We start from the raw sequence: 19,997 nt of genomic DNA, 5'->3' as shown, positions 1-19,997 counted from the left end.
ATATTTCTATCTTAAAATAAAATTATCAGTAATCTTTTATTGTGAAATAATATTAAAATCATGTATTACTTTTCAAATATTACTCCCTCCGTCACCCGGTACCTGTGGACGAGAGTTTGACACGCATTTTAATACTCCTAGAAAACATAGTTTCGTAATTTATTTTTTAATCTTTTTTGTTTTGAATAAATTTCATAGTTGAACTTTTATACAGAAAAAAATCTCAAAAATAAGTTACGGGCTATGTTTTATATAAGTTTTAAAATGCTTGAGAAATGAGAGGGACGGAGCGATTAATTTGTATTTTGTCCTAAAAAAATATGTCATAACTAAATATGGTAATAAAAAATAAATAAAATAAATAGTTATACAAGATACTCCAGTAAACAGATTAAATAAGTAGAGGAGAGTTCTATGGAGACCGCTATTTCATCGGAGACCTCGGAGACCACGTATGTTTTGCAATTAAAACACTATAAAATATATTATTTTGTAAAATATTATCTACAAATATCATGTATTCATTAAAATTATTGAAGATCATCTATGTTTAATAAGTAGATAATGTATGTTCTGCAAGTTGAATAAATGTACTGCAAACTAAACATATTTTATAGAAAAAAACATTTTGTTATGTTCCACATGTAAGACTTATATGATATTCAAGATTTTAAATGAAATAATGATTGCGTAGAACATGATTTGCAAAACTATACGTTTTGCAATGTTTTTATGAATTATTTTAGTTGCAGAACATATGTGGTCTCCATGTCTCCGAAAAAAATGTGGTCTCCATTGAACTTAACTCTAATGCGAACAGAGATAGATTAATAAATGAGACCAAGTCAGATAATAGAGACAGCGAGAAGTCTCCAAGTCGCAAAGAGTCCGAGAGAGAGACAAGAAACACATACACACACATATACATACACACAGTCAATCATTCAGCGAAGTGGATGTTTTCTATCTCCTCGATCTCAATTAAAGTTTATCTCTTTCTTCTAAATGGAAGGTATGATTGTGTATTATGAACCCTAATTGTTGTTTTTTGATTTTTTGCTTGATTGTTGATTTTTTGGGTCTAATTGGACTTGAATTATGATGGGTTTGTGTTGTTCTAGTTTGATTTTATGTTTTCTTGGTTGATTATGATTTTGATAATTCATGGGGATTGAGTGAGATTAGAAACTGTTCTGGATATGTTATGTCTGGTTTGGGAATTTTGATTTGTGTTAAAGGGTTGTTTTAATTTTTGTTTGTGAATGTATTATGGTCGATGAGACGATTAGTGCTGGCCATTTTACTGGTAAAAATCAAAACAATTAGTGTTTGTAGCTAGCAAACAGTATAGTGCATTTGCAAAAAGGTTGGATAAGTTGTTTACTTTCTCTTGCATTTTACGGTGGATGTTAATGAGGTGTGCTTTAGATTCGTTATTAGAAAATTTCGGTCAATTTCTTGTTGGGGTGTGACATTGTGGTTCTAAGCAAGTTTGGGGAATCATTGAGATGTGTCTATTGCTTGATATATACTTTGATAAGGTTGAACAACTTCAAGAGGTGTCTATACTACTTTCTACCTGCATCTTTTTTTACTTTTAGTGATATGTTTTATATGGTATTGTTGACCTCGATTTGTAACTTCTACGTATGTAATTACCGTGATTTAATTTGACTGATGTAATAAAGGGTATTGGATGATGTGATACGATAGTTCGACAATAAAAACTTTGACCTCTCTGAAAATTCGGCTAATAATGCTTATTGATTTGGCCTTCTGAAAGTGAAATGCTCTATCTATATGTTTCTTTAAAAGGAGTAATTTTTATATTCTGGAATGTGAAGTGGGAGTACTGTTTTGGACAATCAAAACAGTTTCGCCTTTATAAAGTATGGTTCTTCTTTAAAGGAAAAAGAAGTTATATATTTTATCATAGACATTTTTCAACTGCTTAAGGATGAAGGCCCTTGACATCGATCTTGGTCTGTACTTTTGGAGCTTTCGGAAAAGTTTTGTGTCTTCTTGCCAACGTGTCTCAACATATGGATTTATTTTCTATCTTCCCCTTGTATCTTTTTGTTGTGGATGGTTTCTTATCTAGATAATGAAGGTCAATAAGCTCAACTACAGTAATAACTAATAACCACTATGCAAGTGTAGTTGCAGACTACTTCAGAATTACAATAGTAAGTATAAGAAATAGAAGTATCATTGTCTAGGATGTGCAAAAGGAACTGATGGATGTACCAAGTACTCATCGTAGTTATAGGGACTGGGCAAAAGGATAATATTATTTCCAGTGAAGCAGTACCTTATTCTTCTAAAAGGACAGGATTTCCTTAAAAGAAAACAAATCAAGAAATTAAATAGTAAAATTGTATCCCTTCTAAGCTTTTTTTAGCTTAAACTTTTTCAGTATGCATTGGTTTGTTCCAATCAAATAGATGAATAACTTAAATTTAAATTAAACATTAAGGCCGTGTTCACTTGGATGGAATGGAATGAGGGAAGATTGGAATGAAAAATTATATAGAAGTTTTATGGAGAAAAAAGAAAGTATGAGATTATAGTGACTAAATATGAATGAGTCTAAATTTCTTGTGATAAAGATTGTAAGGTAACATGATGTAGAAATGGAACGAGCATACCTTCCAAAACATGTGGGTTGTAATTCTAGTTAAAATTGTAACAATGGAATGGTTGGAGGAATGAAAATTATGAACATTTTCTCTGATAAACACCATGTTAGAGTACAAAATTTATTCCATTCTCCCTCCATTTCATTCCGTCCAAGTGAACACAACCTGAGTTGAGTCCGTTTGTAGCCGGAGTTGCTCTGCAATCATTGCAGGCTTATAGATCATTTTAATCAATATGATATTTAGATTTGCTTCACGTACCTTCTTAATGTTTTGGCTGCACATTCTATGACATGTTTGTGTTACAAATTTTTTTTAATTACACTTGTTGGACTGGACTCGAGGCAACAATTATATGTTATATGGACTTAGATGGTGTGGGCATTATGTTCCTATACTGGCTTTTGTAGCATGAAATTTGTTTTAACATTAAAGAAGCCGATTACATCGGAAAATCATGTGTACTAAAAGTAGATACTTGAGTGTATCTTTGTGTCTTGTGTTGAACTCATTGCAAGAGGGATGAAGTATTTCTCACAAACATAAGTCATGGACTTGCTTTTACACTCGTATTTATAGTCATATGCTACTAAAACTTCACCCCTCAGAGTCTAGGATACTCTTCTAAACCATCAAATAAATCCATGGTTTCAAGTAGCAATATTATGTTAGTAATGGTTCTGTTGGCTTGTGCTTGTATTGTTAGTTGATTGTGTAATCGCTTCTATAATTTTTGTATATGTATTAGATTAGTCCCCAAAAAGTTTTAGCACATATTTTTTATTTAGTGGTATGTTGAGGATTAAATAAGCTCGCTAACAATATGCTCGCTAACAATATGCTCGCATATGGATTATATCTTCCAGGTGGATCCACTGACCGGGACTCGATAGGGTCTGGGACTAAGAATTCCAGTACTTCCTCAGGTAGTAGGTCTCGTAGATGCAAGGAATTTCTCCGTAGGTTTGTTGACAGTTACATTTGGAGTATAAACCTTGAGGAATGGCTTGAACCAGGATGCGATGCACCTGCTTTTGAAGTTCCATTTGAGTTGATTGATCTTCAAAAGTTTGATTATGCACTGGAAGGAGTTTCTTTTCAGCAGCTAATTAGGATGCCTAGTGCTGTTTATGCATCAAGTTCTGGGGCTTTGGAAGCAGCAAATTTTCTGGCAATTGAAGATTTTTTACATGCAAGTGTGAAGGGCTTGTGGGAGGCATTTTGGAGTCAGGACGAACCTATGCCATTTTATGTTACCTCTGTTTATGATAACTTAAAATTTCATCAAGCTGAAAAGGCCATTGCTAATAAGAAACTAGGAGATTTATGTGCTTCAGGTATATTGCTAAAAAATCCTAGGCATCCACATGGGAAGTGGGATGATATTCTACAATTAGCAGTTGTGAAGCCATCAATTGGTAACCTTCAAGAGAAGAGTGACCATAAGCCTTCTCTATCTGTTATAGGTGAAGCACTGTTCTACGCTGTTCGAATTCTACTGTCGAGAAGCCTTAGTAGTTCAAATACATCTCTTAGCGTAAATTCGGTTTTTGTTCTTCTTGTTGATTCACAATATGGAGGGGTTCTGAAAGTGGAAGGAGATTTGACTAAGTTGGAGTTCGGTGGAAGTAATGTGTATGAATGTGCTGTTGAGTGGCTTAAAAATTATTCGCAGATTGCTGTTTCCCCTATCGATAGGATCTGGAATGACCTGGGGAACGCCAACTGGGGAGATATTGGTGCTCTGCAGTTACTTTTTGCAACCTTCCATTCATTAATACAAATTGCAGGATTGCCCAACAACTCAATTGAAGATTTAGCAGCTGATCACAGTTCCCGCCTTCAATTAAGAAGAGCAGAGAGGCAGTTGGGCGATACTAGAATAAATGGAAATGGTCTATTTAAGTTACAGCAGCGCAGCATTTCCCCTGAAATTGTTGAAGTACAAGAGGAATCTAGAAACGTGGAGTCGGAGAAGCCGATGAAATTAGAAGTAGGTTCTGCTTTATGGCTGGAGGAGTCCGACCGACAGAAGGGTTATCAAATCAACGAGATCTTGAGTGACGAAGAAACTCCTTATTATGTTGTTTCTCCTGTTGAAGACCAGGGCAAGACTCTGTTTCTGTATGTTGGTTCACATCCTTCTCACCTAGAATCAGCATGGGAAGATATGAAGTTATGGTATCAAGTTCAGAGGCAAACTAAGATTTTGAATATTATGAAGCAGAAAGGTCTATCAAGCAAGTATTTGCCTCATTTGAGTGCATCTGGCAGGATGGTTCACCCTGGTGAATGTCAGAGACCAACCTCGGGTGGAAATTGTAGTCACCCTTGGTGTGGGACCTTAATTCTCGTGACTAGCCCAGTTGGAAAAACTGTTGCTGACATGGTAAGAGATGGTCAATTTGGTCCAGATGAGGCTATTAGATGTTGCCATGATTGCTTGTCCGCCCTTTCTACTGCTGCTGCTGCTGGAATTCGGCATGGAGACATTAGGCCTGAGAATGTCATTTATGTGACTGCCGGCCTAAGACAACCTCATTTTGTCCTCCTCGGTTGGGGGCATGCCATATTGGAAGACAGGGATCGTCCTGCAATGAATCTTCATTTCTCATCAACTTATGCGCTTCAGGAAGGAAAGTTGTGTTCGGCTTCTGATGCAGAGAGCCTAGTCTATTTGCTTTACTTTAGTTTTGGCGGGGACTTGCCAGAACTGGATTCTATTGAGGGGGCACTGCAATGGAGAGAAGCCTCTTGGTCAAAAAGACTCATTCAGCAGAAGCTTGGGGACATTTCAGCTGTAGTGAAAGCTTTCGCTGATTATGTTGACAGTCTATGTGGGACACCTTATCCTATGGATTATGAAATTTGGCTAAAAAGGCTAAAACGACATATTCATGAAGAAGACCATGGAAAAGATATTGGCACATCAGGTTAATTCTATCTTCACTATTTGCCTCAGTAAAACCGACCCACTCAGCACCAAGATGTCACATTTACCTGCAAAACGTGCCAAACTTAAATATTACTTTCTCATTTTTGAGGAAGTATTGGAAGCTGGAGCTTCTCCTGTAGTGCAAGTGATGAATATCTCTATTAAACGGTGCTGTAGAAAGTCTTCTCTGTATCAGTCTGGTTACAGTTTTCTTGTTTACGGGTTATCTTCTGGCAGTGAGTGAACCCACATATTCAGGTTAGTGAGAATTACAGAGTCACCATTTTTGTTATATTTGTGCAGTTCAATTTGTACTCTAGGTATTAAGGACAAATATACATTGCCTTCTGCAGCTGAATAACTTGGCTGTGGAAATGTTGCCAGTTATCATTGGTTTTGTAAAGATAAGTTCATATTGATTAAAATGTTTCATGATCAGATTCCGAGGTTTTTTAGTTTCTGCAGGCTAAGTGGTGCATTGTTCCTTCGTTTCGTGGGAGAATTACTCTTTTCTAGTACTCTGTTGCACAGTAGTTTCTCTTTAAGTTATCATTTATGTGAACAGAAGAACTGAGATACCTGAGTAAACTAGACAACAAAAGAATGAAGAAATTGCGGCCTGACCCAAGGAGAATAATATAGAGAAATAACTTTGCTGAAACTAAAACCAAATATTTATCTGTTGGTCCGGATCCCTAACAATCGTATGTTCGACATACTATTAGAGGAAAAAAAATCGCTCAATGGTTTAACCCAACATTTTTGGTGCATGTACTTGGCTAGTTCGCTGACGGTTTTTTTTTCCACCGAATATATGTTATTAACAATCGTGAATCACTTTTGAGTTGAAGACGAGATTTTGCTGCAGCTTATAAGTTGTAATCTATCAAGGCCAACGCTTGGACAAGTTCGTTGTACTTAATCTTTAACACAAACATACCAACCAAGTATTTTTACAGTATATGGCTAAATCTTTTAAGGGGAAAAGTATTTAACAAGGAAAGATAATTGAAAATACGAGGGGAATAGTAAGAAATACAAAGAAGAATCAAGGAAATTGAAAAAAATAATTGTCGACCCAAACTCTGTATCCATCTTGCAGGACTACTGCAAATTTTTCTTGCAAATTCCTGCATTATTATGAACACGACATTATAACTTACAACCAGCTCCCTGTCTTGAATCTGAAAGACAATATAATATCAAATTTATCTGCCTCTGTTATCTTCGTATGAACAACTTGTCGTGAACCTCTACAACTGAAGAGCTTTCAAGTCTCTGCGGCTTAAGAGAATAGTCTGAAATCCAAACAAATGAGCTGCATAAGTAAATACTGTCAACTGCATAGTTATTGAACTAGCAGGGACATCAACAATATGCAAGAAAAGGGCAGGGATGAAATGGAATTTTTCTCCCTGCCAGATATCATTCTTCAATCTAGCTTGACTTCAATACCATGAAGATAAGGTATTAAATTCTTTTACAGCAAAAGCAATTGAACGGCCCTTCCCGAGGTTAATTTTCATGTTGATGAGGCAATGCTTTCTCATGAGCATGTAGACAAATGAGTTGTGCTTCTGAATTCAAGGCATGAATACATGTATTCATCTGAAAATTATCAATTATGTAACAGAGGTACAGAATGTTTAGCCTTTCCACTTTTTACTAATTGTAATATTTTCTAACTAGTTATAAAGGTTTACATGGTAAGCATGCATGCAGGTTCGGAGAGAGATCAATGGCTTGTTCAGCTTAGCAATTTCTGCCAAAAGCCCAAAAGTCATAATCAATATACGATATTATGATTGAGAGAAAACAAAACATGAAAGGGAATATAGAGAAGAATGAGGATAGCCATATCAAGAATTGGAGGTAATCATACTTTAACAATGTATCAAGTAAACTCATAGTTATTTAAATCATCATTAGCATGGGTTTGAATCAGTAGATGTGGAATGGTAGTATCTGATCTGTCTAAGAAGCAAGGTTCATATTAGTAAATTCATGTGATCTTTTACATCAAACAGAATTTTGTATTTCCTTTTCTCGAACTAGAAAGAAGATAATGCTATTATAGGACAAATAGCATGCATAAGGAAAAGAAGCCCAAGTACCTCTAGACTTCTGGAAGTGATCTGGTAGATTTAAAAGATCTAGTAAACTCATCAGATTTCTCCTCTTCATCATTACCATCTCCAACAGTTTTTTGCATATAATTTCTGATTTCAGCAGGTAGGTAATATGGGTCGGAATAATTTTTTTCAACAGACTCCTTCCTCTTCAAGTCATCCTCTAGTTCATCATAATCCAAATTTTGCAGAATTTCAGGAAGTGAAAAGCCATTGTCTTCAGTGAACTTGCCGCTTTCAATGTCGATTTTTTCCTTGGAGGTAGTCAAACTTCTCACAAGATTTGGAGTAGAGGGTTCCATCATCATATGCTCATCTTCCACAACGAATGCTCGGAAATCGTTAAGTGAAGCTGGGATCTTATGAACAAAGACTTCATTTAGGTTTTGTATCATTCCTTGGTGATATGGATTTTCTTTTTTGTCATACTTGTATCGAAAGTTCTCATACGTAGTCTGCAAAAAGCACTAGTTAAGAACACTGTTGCTCTCTAGGAGTAAGCAAGAACTTAATCTTCTGGATCAATAATTTACGATCAGTGAGAAGGGAAATCTATATTAATAGAGGCTTGAATGGTTCAATGATTATGATATATGAAATGCCGGTCTTTCTTTTTAGGAGATATCTGAATTCTTCAACATACATAATTAAAAACATGGAAGGTCCTGACAACCATTTTATAGCCACAACTAGACATATGATGACTTTGAGTCAACTCATCCTACCTTGTTGATTTGTAATACCAGCAGCCCAGCTTTTCAATCCTCCCGCTCTAAAATATAGCTGAAGCAATAAAGCTTTACGCTCTAGAAAAGAGCGCAAAAGCAGTCGATATTTCGGACCTGGAAGAGGGGGGTTTCCACCTTATTTTAGAGCGGAGGGCTGGGCTGTTGATATGACAAATTAACGGGGTTCGATGGTTTAGCTCAAACTTACCATATATTCAACTAGGCGAACAGCGACTGATTTCCATACATACAAACATAAAGTAAATAAAAATTTGTGTAAAGGTTCCTGCAGTAAAGTAGAAATTTTTTTTCTACATTAAAATTTGGACTATGAGATATAGTAATAGCTTTCGTTATTTTAGTCTCATTCATTAAGGTTATAATTTATTAATATGCTAACAAATGATAAAGAGACGTGCATGACTAGAACAGACAAAACATTTTAAGTACTCATACATACACTTCTATTATTTTTGTGAAGAAAATTCACCTGATTCGTGCAAATCAGATAGAAATGAAAAATTGTGAGGCCACCAACAAACCAAACAGCGACAAAGCAGTACACTATGAGGATATCTGATATTATATCATTTGCAATTGACTTTAAGAGCCTTCCATGGTGCTGCTCATAGAGCCGTACCCATGAACAGGTAAATACAAATATGCACAAGATGGTTGACGTTGATGTGAACAAGTAGAAGAACCGATAGTTACGCTGAAACCAGATCAAGAAAAAAGAGCTAATTGTTAAAAAAAATAATAATAACAAAACTTCACAAACAAACAAACAAAGTTTGTTACATTATCAAATCTTGCAAATTTTACTTCATAGAATGAGGGGTCAAGCTACAGCTGATATATATATATATAAATTTCCATTAAAATAAATTTCATTTCAAATGCTATGATGGTAATAGAAGATAAGTTCTATACTAGATTGACAAGCTTTAGCTTCAGTAGTGCAGATACTATAAAGCAGTGCAAAATTCTCAAGAACAAAGCGAATAATAACTTACTATCCCAATGCACTGACCAACCCATGGACAGTGATGATCGAATCTCTGTACACAGTTGTTGCAAATTGAGCAATGAGAAGCACGGGGAGGTCGATATAGCATGCATGTATCACAGTATTTAACTTTAATTGCATGCCCATTCACAAGTACATCCTTTGTTCGAGGTAGTTTAAGGTGAGGTGTTCTACCGTTGACCCACTCCATAGAAGGTGTATTCATCGTATCATAATTATCATCCGACTCAGGAGGATTAGAGCTCCTTGGAACTATTCCAGGATCTCTGCTAGATGTTATGAAGAGAAATATCATATCCTGCAGAGGATATTAAGAAAGTGACACTTGAGATACCAATGAATGTTTCCAATGCTACACTTGATTCATTTAACATTATTATGCGAATAATCAAGACAAGAGCAGTCTGAGGATTCATTTAATACGTAAAGTGTCAACATCAAGCTAAAAGTTTATTTTATGCACTACATTGGTGATCGGAATATCTTCATATCTATTTTAGCATATAAAAAATTTAATATCTATTCAGGAAAATAAACTTAACTTGATATCTGTAATCTGTGTACATAGAATGCCTCGTACATGGTCACCTACCCAATAAAGTTTGTCATCTACTTAATCTTCAATCAGACATGTCATGTTGGACTGAAGAGGTTACTAGAGGTGTTCAATATGTAATAGTCATGTGACCTCATGACATTTTTCACAATGTCAATTTCTGTACTCTGTTATTGGTACCCTTATTTATTAGGGAGGAGCAGTAGGTTATAGGTCTTTCTTTGCAATTGGAAGCATAACTCAAAGTGAAGGCTAATGTGGTTAGTTACATATGTACAGCCAGTACACCGGATGCAGTTGCAGTCATGTGGCAGGAAGAGATAGATGATAATTGTGCCTTAATGTACAATATGAATTTGTAAAAGAGTCTGTGGACAATCTGGAAACATACAAGTACAGGGAACCAGTTCTAAACAATACTTACCAGCACGGTGAGACCAGCTCCAATAATGAGGATAGGGTACCAATGATTAGCATGGTGTCTGACTTTATCAACATAAACTTTTACACAAAATACTAGTGCAGGCACTGCAATTAGTAGTACTGTGAAAAACAAAGAGCCCACGTCTGGGCCAAAGATCAATCTCCCCCCACAGAAGAATTTCTGATAACATTTGAGAAATAAAAATTTAAGTTCAGTAAATGAATAGTGGAAACTTTTGGCAAATGAAACACTATACACTAATCAAATAACTACTGAGAAATATAAGATGGCTTTATATGAATGCAGAACTGCTTATCATAAATGATTAACATTACTTAGCAACATGTAATAGGCTTTAACTTCCCTACTACCAGATATCCACAGCAAACATTTCACTTTTTGCATCAAATAAAGAGTAAGATGGAGGAATTACCCTTTGCTTTTGGTTGGTTGCAGTAGAATAGGGTGGGAAAGAAATGAAATTTGAACAGTTTTATGGGCATTTATGCGTAATATACATTGCTCTCACCGTTCCATTCCACAAGTTCAAACCAGAGTTTCCTCCCAATTTATTAACAAATTGCTCAGTTGATCATTCCTTCTCCCCTCATATACTTTCACAAAATAAATATTAAAAAAAAAAGGAATTATAAATATCTATATGCGAACACATGGAGGGACATGAGGGGGCAACATCCCCCACTTTGATTTTAAAAAATAAGTCATATGATGCCAGATCCCAAGTTACAATTCCTCAATCTGTTCTTTTCACTGATCTATCTTTCATAATTTCATGGTGTTCTTGCACATGCATTTTATCAGTACATTCTCTGTTCTTAATCATTTATTACTGTTTCAATTTTATTTTGGTCTGCAGATAAAAATTTATCCTCACGTTAGTGGCTCCGCCCTTCAAACTATCATACTCTTTCACTTTCATCTCTTTTAAACACCATTCTCACCTTCATCTCCACCCAACACAAGTTTATAACATCTCCTCCATAATTCAAAGTCTATTGTTTCGAAGTTCTTAATCAAGAAAGTAGCTCAAGATTAATTTTAGCCTATAAAATCCTGATTATAATTGAAATATAACTCACTACTTCATGCTTAGTGAGAAAAACACAAAATCCTAATAAGCTAATGATTATGATTTCTACTCAGCATCTGAACCATAAGTCCATAATAATCAACACCCCGAACCATCATACAATCAATTTCAAGTAACATGATAACAATCTTTTTCATCAAAACAAAAACAAAATCATTGAAAAATCCGATACAAGATAGAAACTTACATTACTCCCACTCCAAACCTGATAAAGCCTCTTGCTTTTGCCTGTTTCTTGCTCCATACCTCTCAACTCAAACAACAAAACTCCCCAAAACACAAACACAAACCCAAAGATCAGAACTTTATCCTTGTTTGAATCAATCAACAACACCCATGATCACAAAAGGCCTCCCAGAATCAAAAGTTCCCAACTTTATCACTTTCTTTAAAGAATCTTGTATTTATTAATAATGGGCCAGTGAAATGAAACCGAAAAAATGATAATAAATAAAAATGGGGTTTTTGGCTACAAGAATATTAATGAGATATAGATACAAAAACCCATGGAGAGATTTTCTCTCTCTATATGTATAATTTGTTTTGTTTCTCTCTCTTCTGGCAAACAAAGCAGCTAGGGCGGATTGTCCAAGTATGTAGCGGCAATTTCCCGGGTGATCTTGATTATTATATTACTATATTACCATTTCTATAATTTTACAGCTAAACAAATGTATGAATACATAAGTTAGATACTTACATAGTTACATACATGTAGTGTATGATATAAGGTTGTTGATTTATGAGGAGGCAACGTGCTGTCACTACACAGTTTCTTCTAGTAGTATATTTTTCATTAATTCCTTTTGGATTCTTGCTAATTAAATGTATTTTATTAATTACTTGATTTAAACAAAAAATCATCAAACAGAAGTTAATTTTTGGATTTAGAAACATTAATATCAGGATGCTAGGAATCAGCGGCTACCCCGACATTGTTTTGAGAGAAAACTTGTCATGATAAAATTATCATTTAAAGGACCATATTTTTATAACTTTTTCTGAAGCAAACTTTGAAATTTTATTATTATAATTGTAATATTAATTAAATTCATTATATTTTCTAGAGCTAATTAATTTTATAATTATATATATATATATATATATATAGGCTCATGATCAAATAGAAACCAATTTTAAAATAAAAACTAGAAACCAATACAAGTTAGTGATATTCTCAGTACAATTTAGTGATTATCTCTTTAGGATTTAGTGATCTGTGCTGCAGAATTTAGTGAAAACTCAATCTCCAGATATTAACCAGCTTAGAATCTCCAGATCTGTTCATGTTTTCGATTCAGATGGTGGTGATAGTGGTGGAGATGGTGGAGGTGAAGGTGGAGATGGAGGAAAGATGATTGTAGCGGAGGTTTGGGCGGCTTGAAATAGGGGGTTGGAGCGTTGCCGGAATAGTGACGGCTCCGCCTTTGAAGTTGAGTCGAGGTGGAGAAAGAAGTATGAACGAATCTGAAGGAGGTTGAAGCGGCGATTAAGATGGGCCTGGTGAAGATGGAGGTGTGGAGGTTGTGTTGTTAAAGAAATAATGGAGGTGGAGGTGGAGATGGAGATGGAGGTGGTGGTTATGGAGGGGGTAGGCGGCATAGAGGTGGTAGTGGTTATGAAGGAGGCGACGACGGAGGTGGTGGTAGTGGAGGTGGGGTTGGTGAAGATGGAGGTGGTTTTGATGAAGATGGAGGTGGAGATGGGGTTGTTTAAAAATTTAGTGGTATTTGCTTTAGGATTTAGTGATATTTCAGTTTGGTTTTTAGTTTCTAGGATAAGGAGGTTTCTATTGGAGTAAAACTCTATATATATATATGAAAAGTAACTTTATTTTTTAAAAAGGTTCTGGGATTCCTCCCATGTATTGTAATGACATGTACAAGCATACATATTCAAATATTAAAATCTCTTATTTTAAAAAATTTTAAGAAAAATATTAATTATTAGACTTAGAAATAATAATGACACTCATTCATCTTAAATTAAATGAGTTCGGTTTAAAATTCATTGACCTGAAATGATTTAGATGATGCATGACATTCAACAAATGTAGCTTAACTTTTTTACGGAAGCTAAATTATATTATCCGTTAAGTAGATATACGAGACTGCCAACATATATATTATGCTAATAGATGACAATCCTCCGAGATGCTCGAACTACATAGTTTATTTTTAAAATTTTATTTTTATAAATAAAAATTTAAATATGAAATTTTGTTTTAAAAAAAATCTAGACTATATATATATTTTAAATTGCCTGTTTAAATATAATTAACTCATCTAATTTGAGAGGGGAAGATATTTACAAGCGATATGTATATGCAATCATTAACATATTAAAGATTAAAATCTCTTCTTTGAGATAATATTATTATTCTTTTTAATCAGTTAACAGAATTCCTCGAAAAATAGAAGTAATATATGTTTCAAGTGGGACACAATGATTAAATAAATAGAAATAATATTATTTATTAACAATCATCGGGGGAGACGGTTGTGTTTTGCCATGATAGTCAGAGACAGGGATCGATTCTCATGAGACATACATTATCTGCCAAAGTCATGTCGTGATGACACCTAACCAGGTAACAGTTGTAGTTTGGTGAGTGAAAGGATATTTTATTTTTATGTGTATTCTAAATTGGGGTGCGTTGAAAGATTTATGTAATTTTTATTTCTTCAGTCACTTTTTTTAAAATTATTTAACGCACAACTCAAATCCATATGTTTTAGAAAAAAATGCTCATTTCACTTTCGTCATCATAAAAATTAGACTCACTTATATTTAATCACTATTTTCTCATACATTTTTTTTTCACCGTAAATTTCTTTATAATTTTTCATTCCATTCTCCCCTCGTTCAATTAAACACTATCTTATGATCCATTTCTTACATCCAAATCACAATTTTCTAATTATTGAAATATCTGGATGATTTTCAGAACTGTTATGATAAATTGTTTGATAACTCTGAATGACTTGTATATGAGTTTAAAACAATCGGTACCATCGGGAAAATATAACATTTTAAAAAATTTATTATAAACCTTGAAGATAATATTTAACATATTTTTTTATAATACTTTAATATGCTATTATATATATATATATATATATATATATAGGGGCTGGTCACGCAATGGATGCTTGCAGATTCATTCTGCTCTCAAAAAAGAAATTTCGACTTGGTTCTAAAGCTTCATTGCAATTCTGTTTCTTTTCTCAGGTTATTATGGTAGTATTTTATGGTAGTTTATGGCAGAATTTTAGCCTAAGTTTGGTCAAGTTGTGGATCCTTTTTCTAGAGCTGTGCTCTTTGTTTTAATATATTTTGGTTTATCAAAAAAAAAGAGAGAGAGAGAGAGAGAGTGTGTTTCTTACTCTAGTATATACTACTAAATGTAAACTTAAATGTGAACCAAAGCATCTAAAAATATTGGGAGGTTTGTGGGCCCTAAGAATAGACCCCGAGTTGGCATTGGCAAGGCCTAGTTGATCGTGGTGGGCCCTAGTGAGAAGGGGGTGTCGTAAATTATTGGCTCTTGAGCTTATCTGGAACCCCTCTGGGTCCTGTCCGGAGCCTTAGTGAGGTTTTAATGGGCCCGAGATGGATTGAGTAGGGTCGGTAGTGGGTCCCGATGGGTGATGACATATAGGGGGTGAGTGATATCACATAGGCCTAATTTCTCTTGGTTCATATTTAAGGTTCGCATTTAGTTGTATGTAAAATTTTACAAAAAAACTTTAAAATTGGTACCGAAAGTCAAAAACATCAACAATATTATAGAAGAGAAGAATCATAGAATTTACATTAAAATATAGAAGGATGGTGGGCACATGAAATTCCATCCATATGTGTGTGATTGGTGAATCTACGCCGTAACCTGGTAATGATCAGATTCAATCATTTTGAAAACACAACAAAGACAATGAGATAAATTTTTTACACCTTTTAAAAGACAAAAACTGGCTGCAATCCTTTCATAATCGAGAAAACTATATTATATTTTCATTTCTCTTCCGAAACAAAATGTAATCACTCTACAAGTGCTTACACAATTTTTAATTTTTTTATATACAACTCCTAACATTGTCTTTCTCTTCTCTTTTCCTTTGTGGAAAATGATATATATAACTATCGCTACATTTTACAAATTTCATCAGAGCAAAAAAGAAGATGGAGCTATCGGAAAGAGGACATAATAAATGAGAAGGCAGTTCGCTAGTTGTCTCCATTATACATTAGTTATAGTGCATCACTGTCTAAACTCCTTTTCACAAACTGTAAATTGTTTCTTCTCTATTTGGTTCTGCATCATCAGATCCTTTCTTCCCAAACGTTTTTTTCCTGCGTATTAAATTTGATGAATATAGATCATTGTTTTCCATTGAATAAGAAGGTTAAAATTATTTTATCCCGATATTAACTAATTTTCAAGACAACAAGAGATCTCAAACATGTTCACTCAAACATGATAATTAATTATCCTTTTACACAGTAGTACTGAAGAGTTATATACCATCACCATAGTACACTAGAAGATATCGAATGTTGTGTTATGGTTTTTTTTGATTATATGTACAGGAACGATAATAATAAATCAAAATTCTATTTAGAATAGTAGATTTAGCTTAAATTATCAAATGTCAGTGTGCACAAAAGCATGACTCACCTTTATAGGTGTCGGCTTGTTGATGAAGTTTGTTGGTGCCTTTTATCGCCACTCTTGACCTCATCTGGAATAGAAAGATTATCACCATAAACAGAATTCCATCGTTTATGTTCCTTTCTTTTTTCATCATCTTTCTCTTTCATGCTACGGTTTATTACACTATAGTCCAAATCCTTCAATATAAGTGGAATTTTTCTAATTTCTTTTGTGTCTAATGCACCTCCCCCTTTCGTGCTAATGATCCGACCAAATCGGTAAGAAAAGGATCCCATATATGACTCATCATCTTCGTATTCTACAAATTCTCGGAAGTTAACCAAAGATGGCGGTATCTTGGCAAAGAATATTTCTTTTAGGTTGCTTACAATACCCCGATTATAAGGGTTTTTCCTCTTATCATAGCGATACCGGAAATTCTCGTAGGTTGTCTGTCAAGAAATAATCATCAAGACATTACATATGCTTCATTAAAAATAAGTTATGAAATGGTATAATTAAGAATCATAGTTCAATGTCCGGAACAAATTTACTTACATATCAATATCTCAATCTCCATAAATTGAAAATATTAGATGATTATATCATAAATATAATTAAACTGAAAAACTTGTGGATGAAAGAGGAAACAAGACATGTCACAATATTCTTTTATATGATTGAACAAGAAAATGAGGTTCTATTTACCTATCTTTGTTTTTATAAACATGCCAAATTGTATATCAATATTTGAAATGAGACGACTCTTTTCATTCAATATACAAATAAAAGGCATCATCTAAGATTTAAACCCAATACAGAGAAAATGTATTACCAGATGATATGTGCAATGTCTAAATCATAATATTTGATACTTTAAGTAAGAGAGTACAAATTAGACTTTAAGAGGAGGAAACCTGGTTTGTGCTCATCAAATATAGATGGAAGAGACTAAGCCCACCAACGAACCATACAGCTACGAAGCAATAAACTACTAGAACAACTGATGTCATATCTTTTGACATGGCCTTCCACATGCTTATTGGTTGTTCCACAAGATTTAGCAATGAGAACACAAAAACATACATGCACAATATTGTTGAAAAGGATATGAAGAAGATGTAAAATCGATAATTTCTCTGCAACAAGATAAACGGTGAAGCAAACTTAGTCCAACTATAAGCAAACATATATCATGCAGAAGAAATAAATACACAAAAATATGTGTGTCTGTGTCTTGTACAAGTACAACACACACAAGAAGATAAGCAAATTATAAAATAATTTTAGTTAAGAATGCAATATTAATAGTGAATTTTCATTAGTAAGACTGATAGACAAATAACTTTAGTGCATTTAGCTCTACAAAAAGTTGGAAAAACATGTTTTTTTTTGGTGGAAATTAATGTTTTTATCTAAACATAGGCAGCTTATTTAACTTTCAACAGTGGATGAAGCTATAAAAGTATCGTTTTATAACATTGTGAATTTTAATTATTACTTGCTACTTTATAGTGATGTCTTAATATGAAGTCCTTCATATACCTACATGATGTTATGATTTTGAAAAAATTCATTTTTAATAGAGATTGATTTAGCAGCTACATGAAATTAAAGAATGAAAAAGTAATGCATTTCAGTTTGAAACAAATATCGAAGTAACTTGGAATCTTTTGAAGTCCAAGATTAACTCTAGTGGTTCTTTGCTTTAAGACTACTTGATGCATGTATTTTCAATATATTTACTTGAAATACATATGTCCTTCAATTTGGAGTATCCTAACCAAAATGGCACAATAATTCTGCTCCCCGAATATGACTTTTGAAAACAAATGCTGAAAGAATCATGCAATAGAATCTTCCCAGAAATCGCATATTACTAGACTGGTAATTAGTAGTAAATAAATAAAATTTAGAGACGATGATTCTAAATAGAAGATTTAACTAAATTAGTCAAGTAGACTATCATGATTATCTAGAGAGCATATGAACTTGGAAATAAAAAAAAAAGTATAAACAAAAATGAATCAACTTATCATTTTAAAACAATTAGTTGATGAATTAATACTTTGAAGCAGGTCACTTACAGCTCCGATACATTGACCCACCCATGGACAGTGATGATCAAACCTCTCGACACAATTGTTGCAAATTGAGCAATGAGAAGCACGTGGTGGACGAAATAGCAAACAAGTTTCACAATACTTTACTCTAACTATGTGGCCATTGATAACAACATCTCTGGTTCTTGGAATTTTAAGACTCATGGAACCGTTGATCCACTCCATAGAATTTGCAACTGATGGAGTCTCTACCTCAAGAGGGTTTGTGTTTCTTGGTACTATTCCAGGATTTCTTGCAGATGTCATGAAGAGAAAGGTTAAAACCTGCAAAACTGACGCATAGTTAAAATCAACTATAATTTGGTTGTCTTCAACAATAATTAACTCATATCCAACATTAACCTACCAAAAATAGGAGAAGTGTACCCACTATAAATACAGTGTACCCATAAGCAGGATCCGTGCGAGATATTCGATTAAACATTTTGATGCAAAAAGCTACTGCTGGAGTTGCTATCAAGGTTGCAGATAAAACTACAGATGATGCATCAGGTCCAAAGATCAACCTCCCACCACAGAAAAATTTCTGCCATTAGTTATAAAGAAAGACAAAGAAGAATTTTTTTAGTACATAAGTGTTAGAGAAAGCATGTGAGATGTTCACTTAGTCGTTTTGCTAACAACTTTATTAAGAATATAGTATGAAAATCCACACCCATACTTGTATTGTTATTTAAACTAACTAATTCAAAAAATTTATTGCAATGATAGGCTTCATGTTCATAATATTAGAATTTTTTATAATTTCTAAACCTAAAAAATGTGAAATCCATACTAGTTGGTGATAGGTATTACAATACACTACATCTTTATGAGACAACATTGTATGTCTTTTATCAAACTAATGAGAAAGATGAAAGTAAACGAAAAAACATAACCTAAGTGTAGATTACAATTAGATACAAGGTCCAAAAGAAAGATAAGATGCATGAAGATTTCATATCCCAAAATCTCCTTTTGAGGGTGCAAAAAAGCAAAAAACTAAATAAATTACTTTCATGCACAAGATTACCATATAAAAAACAGGAGAAGATGGCTATGCCTTTATGGCCATGCAAAGCAACAAAGTATTCAAATTTTTTTCATGACATTGTCTAACAACCATATTTTAACAACATTATGAAATATCCATGTTTTCCAACAAATTACAAGTTAATTGAATCCTTATTATCAGAAAAAAGGATCAAACATTTCAACCACCCTTAAAAATGTGAGTAAATTATAATAAGAGATTATGCATTAAACATATCTATATATTTCATATATAATTTTTCTAAAATAAAGAAATGGAGAACTTACATTGTGACCCTTCCAAACTTGATAACGTCTGAACTTGGTTTTGGAGGGAGGATCCAAAGCTCCTCCTGAAGTCATATTGCTAAGATCCCTTATCATGCAATACAGTTCTACCCAAAATATATTGAAATATAAGATGTAAATATTAATTAATAAATATGATTAATTAATAATTAAACAGAGGATTATGGAGGAAGGTTTTGAGAGAGGGGAGAAAAAAGCAAACAAGAATCGCCCCCTCTCAATTTTTGGTTCCAATGCCCAGCAGCTACCTTCTTAATTCATCCTCCTCTCATCATAACAATAATATATTACTTTCTTTTTTAAGAAACAATGTTCAAATTCTTTATATATTATATGAACATTTTCATA

General features: G+C 33.7%; 3 protein-coding genes across 4 annotated transcripts; 1 reads left to right on the top strand and 2 right to left on the bottom strand.

The window, feature by feature from the left end:
- Positions 1-833: 833 nt before the first annotated feature.
- Positions 834-6,012, top strand: LOC108215230 (uncharacterized). The gene is made up of 2 exons (XM_017387635.2): positions 834-1,012; positions 3,506-6,012. Exons 1-2 carry the CDS (start codon positions 1,006-1,008, stop codon positions 5,575-5,577), a joined length of 2,079 nt encoding a protein of 692 aa, XP_017243124.1. The 5' UTR covers positions 834-1,005; the 3' UTR covers positions 5,578-6,012.
- A 474-nt stretch (positions 6,013-6,486) lies between these two features.
- LOC108210813 (probable protein S-acyltransferase 4) lies at positions 6,487-12,228 on the bottom strand. Of its 2 annotated transcripts, none has more exons than XM_017382233.2 (6): positions 11,740-12,224; positions 10,442-10,621; positions 9,448-9,759; positions 8,922-9,146; positions 7,689-8,158; positions 6,487-6,872 (listed from the first exon to the last, which is right to left on the bottom strand). In XM_017382233.2, exons 1-5 carry the CDS (start codon positions 11,794-11,796, stop codon positions 7,691-7,693), a joined length of 1,242 nt encoding a protein of 413 aa, XP_017237722.1. In that variant the 5' UTR covers positions 11,797-12,224; the 3' UTR covers positions 6,487-6,872; positions 7,689-7,690. The 2 variants fall into 2 exon arrangements, with proteins under 2 accessions (XP_017237722.1, XP_017237723.1); XM_017382234.2 differs by lacking the exon at positions 6,487-6,872 and adding an exon at positions 6,899-7,336 and having other exon boundaries at positions 11,740-12,228.
- A 3,314-nt stretch (positions 12,229-15,542) lies between these two features.
- On the bottom strand, positions 15,543-19,935 carry LOC108213740 (probable protein S-acyltransferase 1). Its single transcript, XM_017385527.2, has 6 exons — positions 19,629-19,935; positions 18,676-18,855; positions 18,294-18,593; positions 17,124-17,345; positions 16,231-16,658; positions 15,543-15,905 (listed from the first exon to the last, which is right to left on the bottom strand). The coding sequence occupies exons 1-5, from the start codon at positions 19,722-19,724 to the stop codon at positions 16,233-16,235; spliced, it is 1,224 nt and encodes a 407-aa protein (XP_017241016.1). The 5' UTR covers positions 19,725-19,935; the 3' UTR covers positions 15,543-15,905; positions 16,231-16,232.
- Between the last annotated feature and the right edge of the window lie 62 nt (positions 19,936-19,997).

This window comes from Daucus carota, chromosome 3, assembly GCF_001625215.2.
Source record: "Daucus carota subsp. sativus chromosome 3, DH1 v3.0, whole genome shotgun sequence".
Taxonomy (NCBI): domain Eukaryota; kingdom Viridiplantae; phylum Streptophyta; class Magnoliopsida; order Apiales; family Apiaceae; genus Daucus; species Daucus carota.
This window is presented reverse-complemented; position numbering and strand designations above follow the sequence as displayed.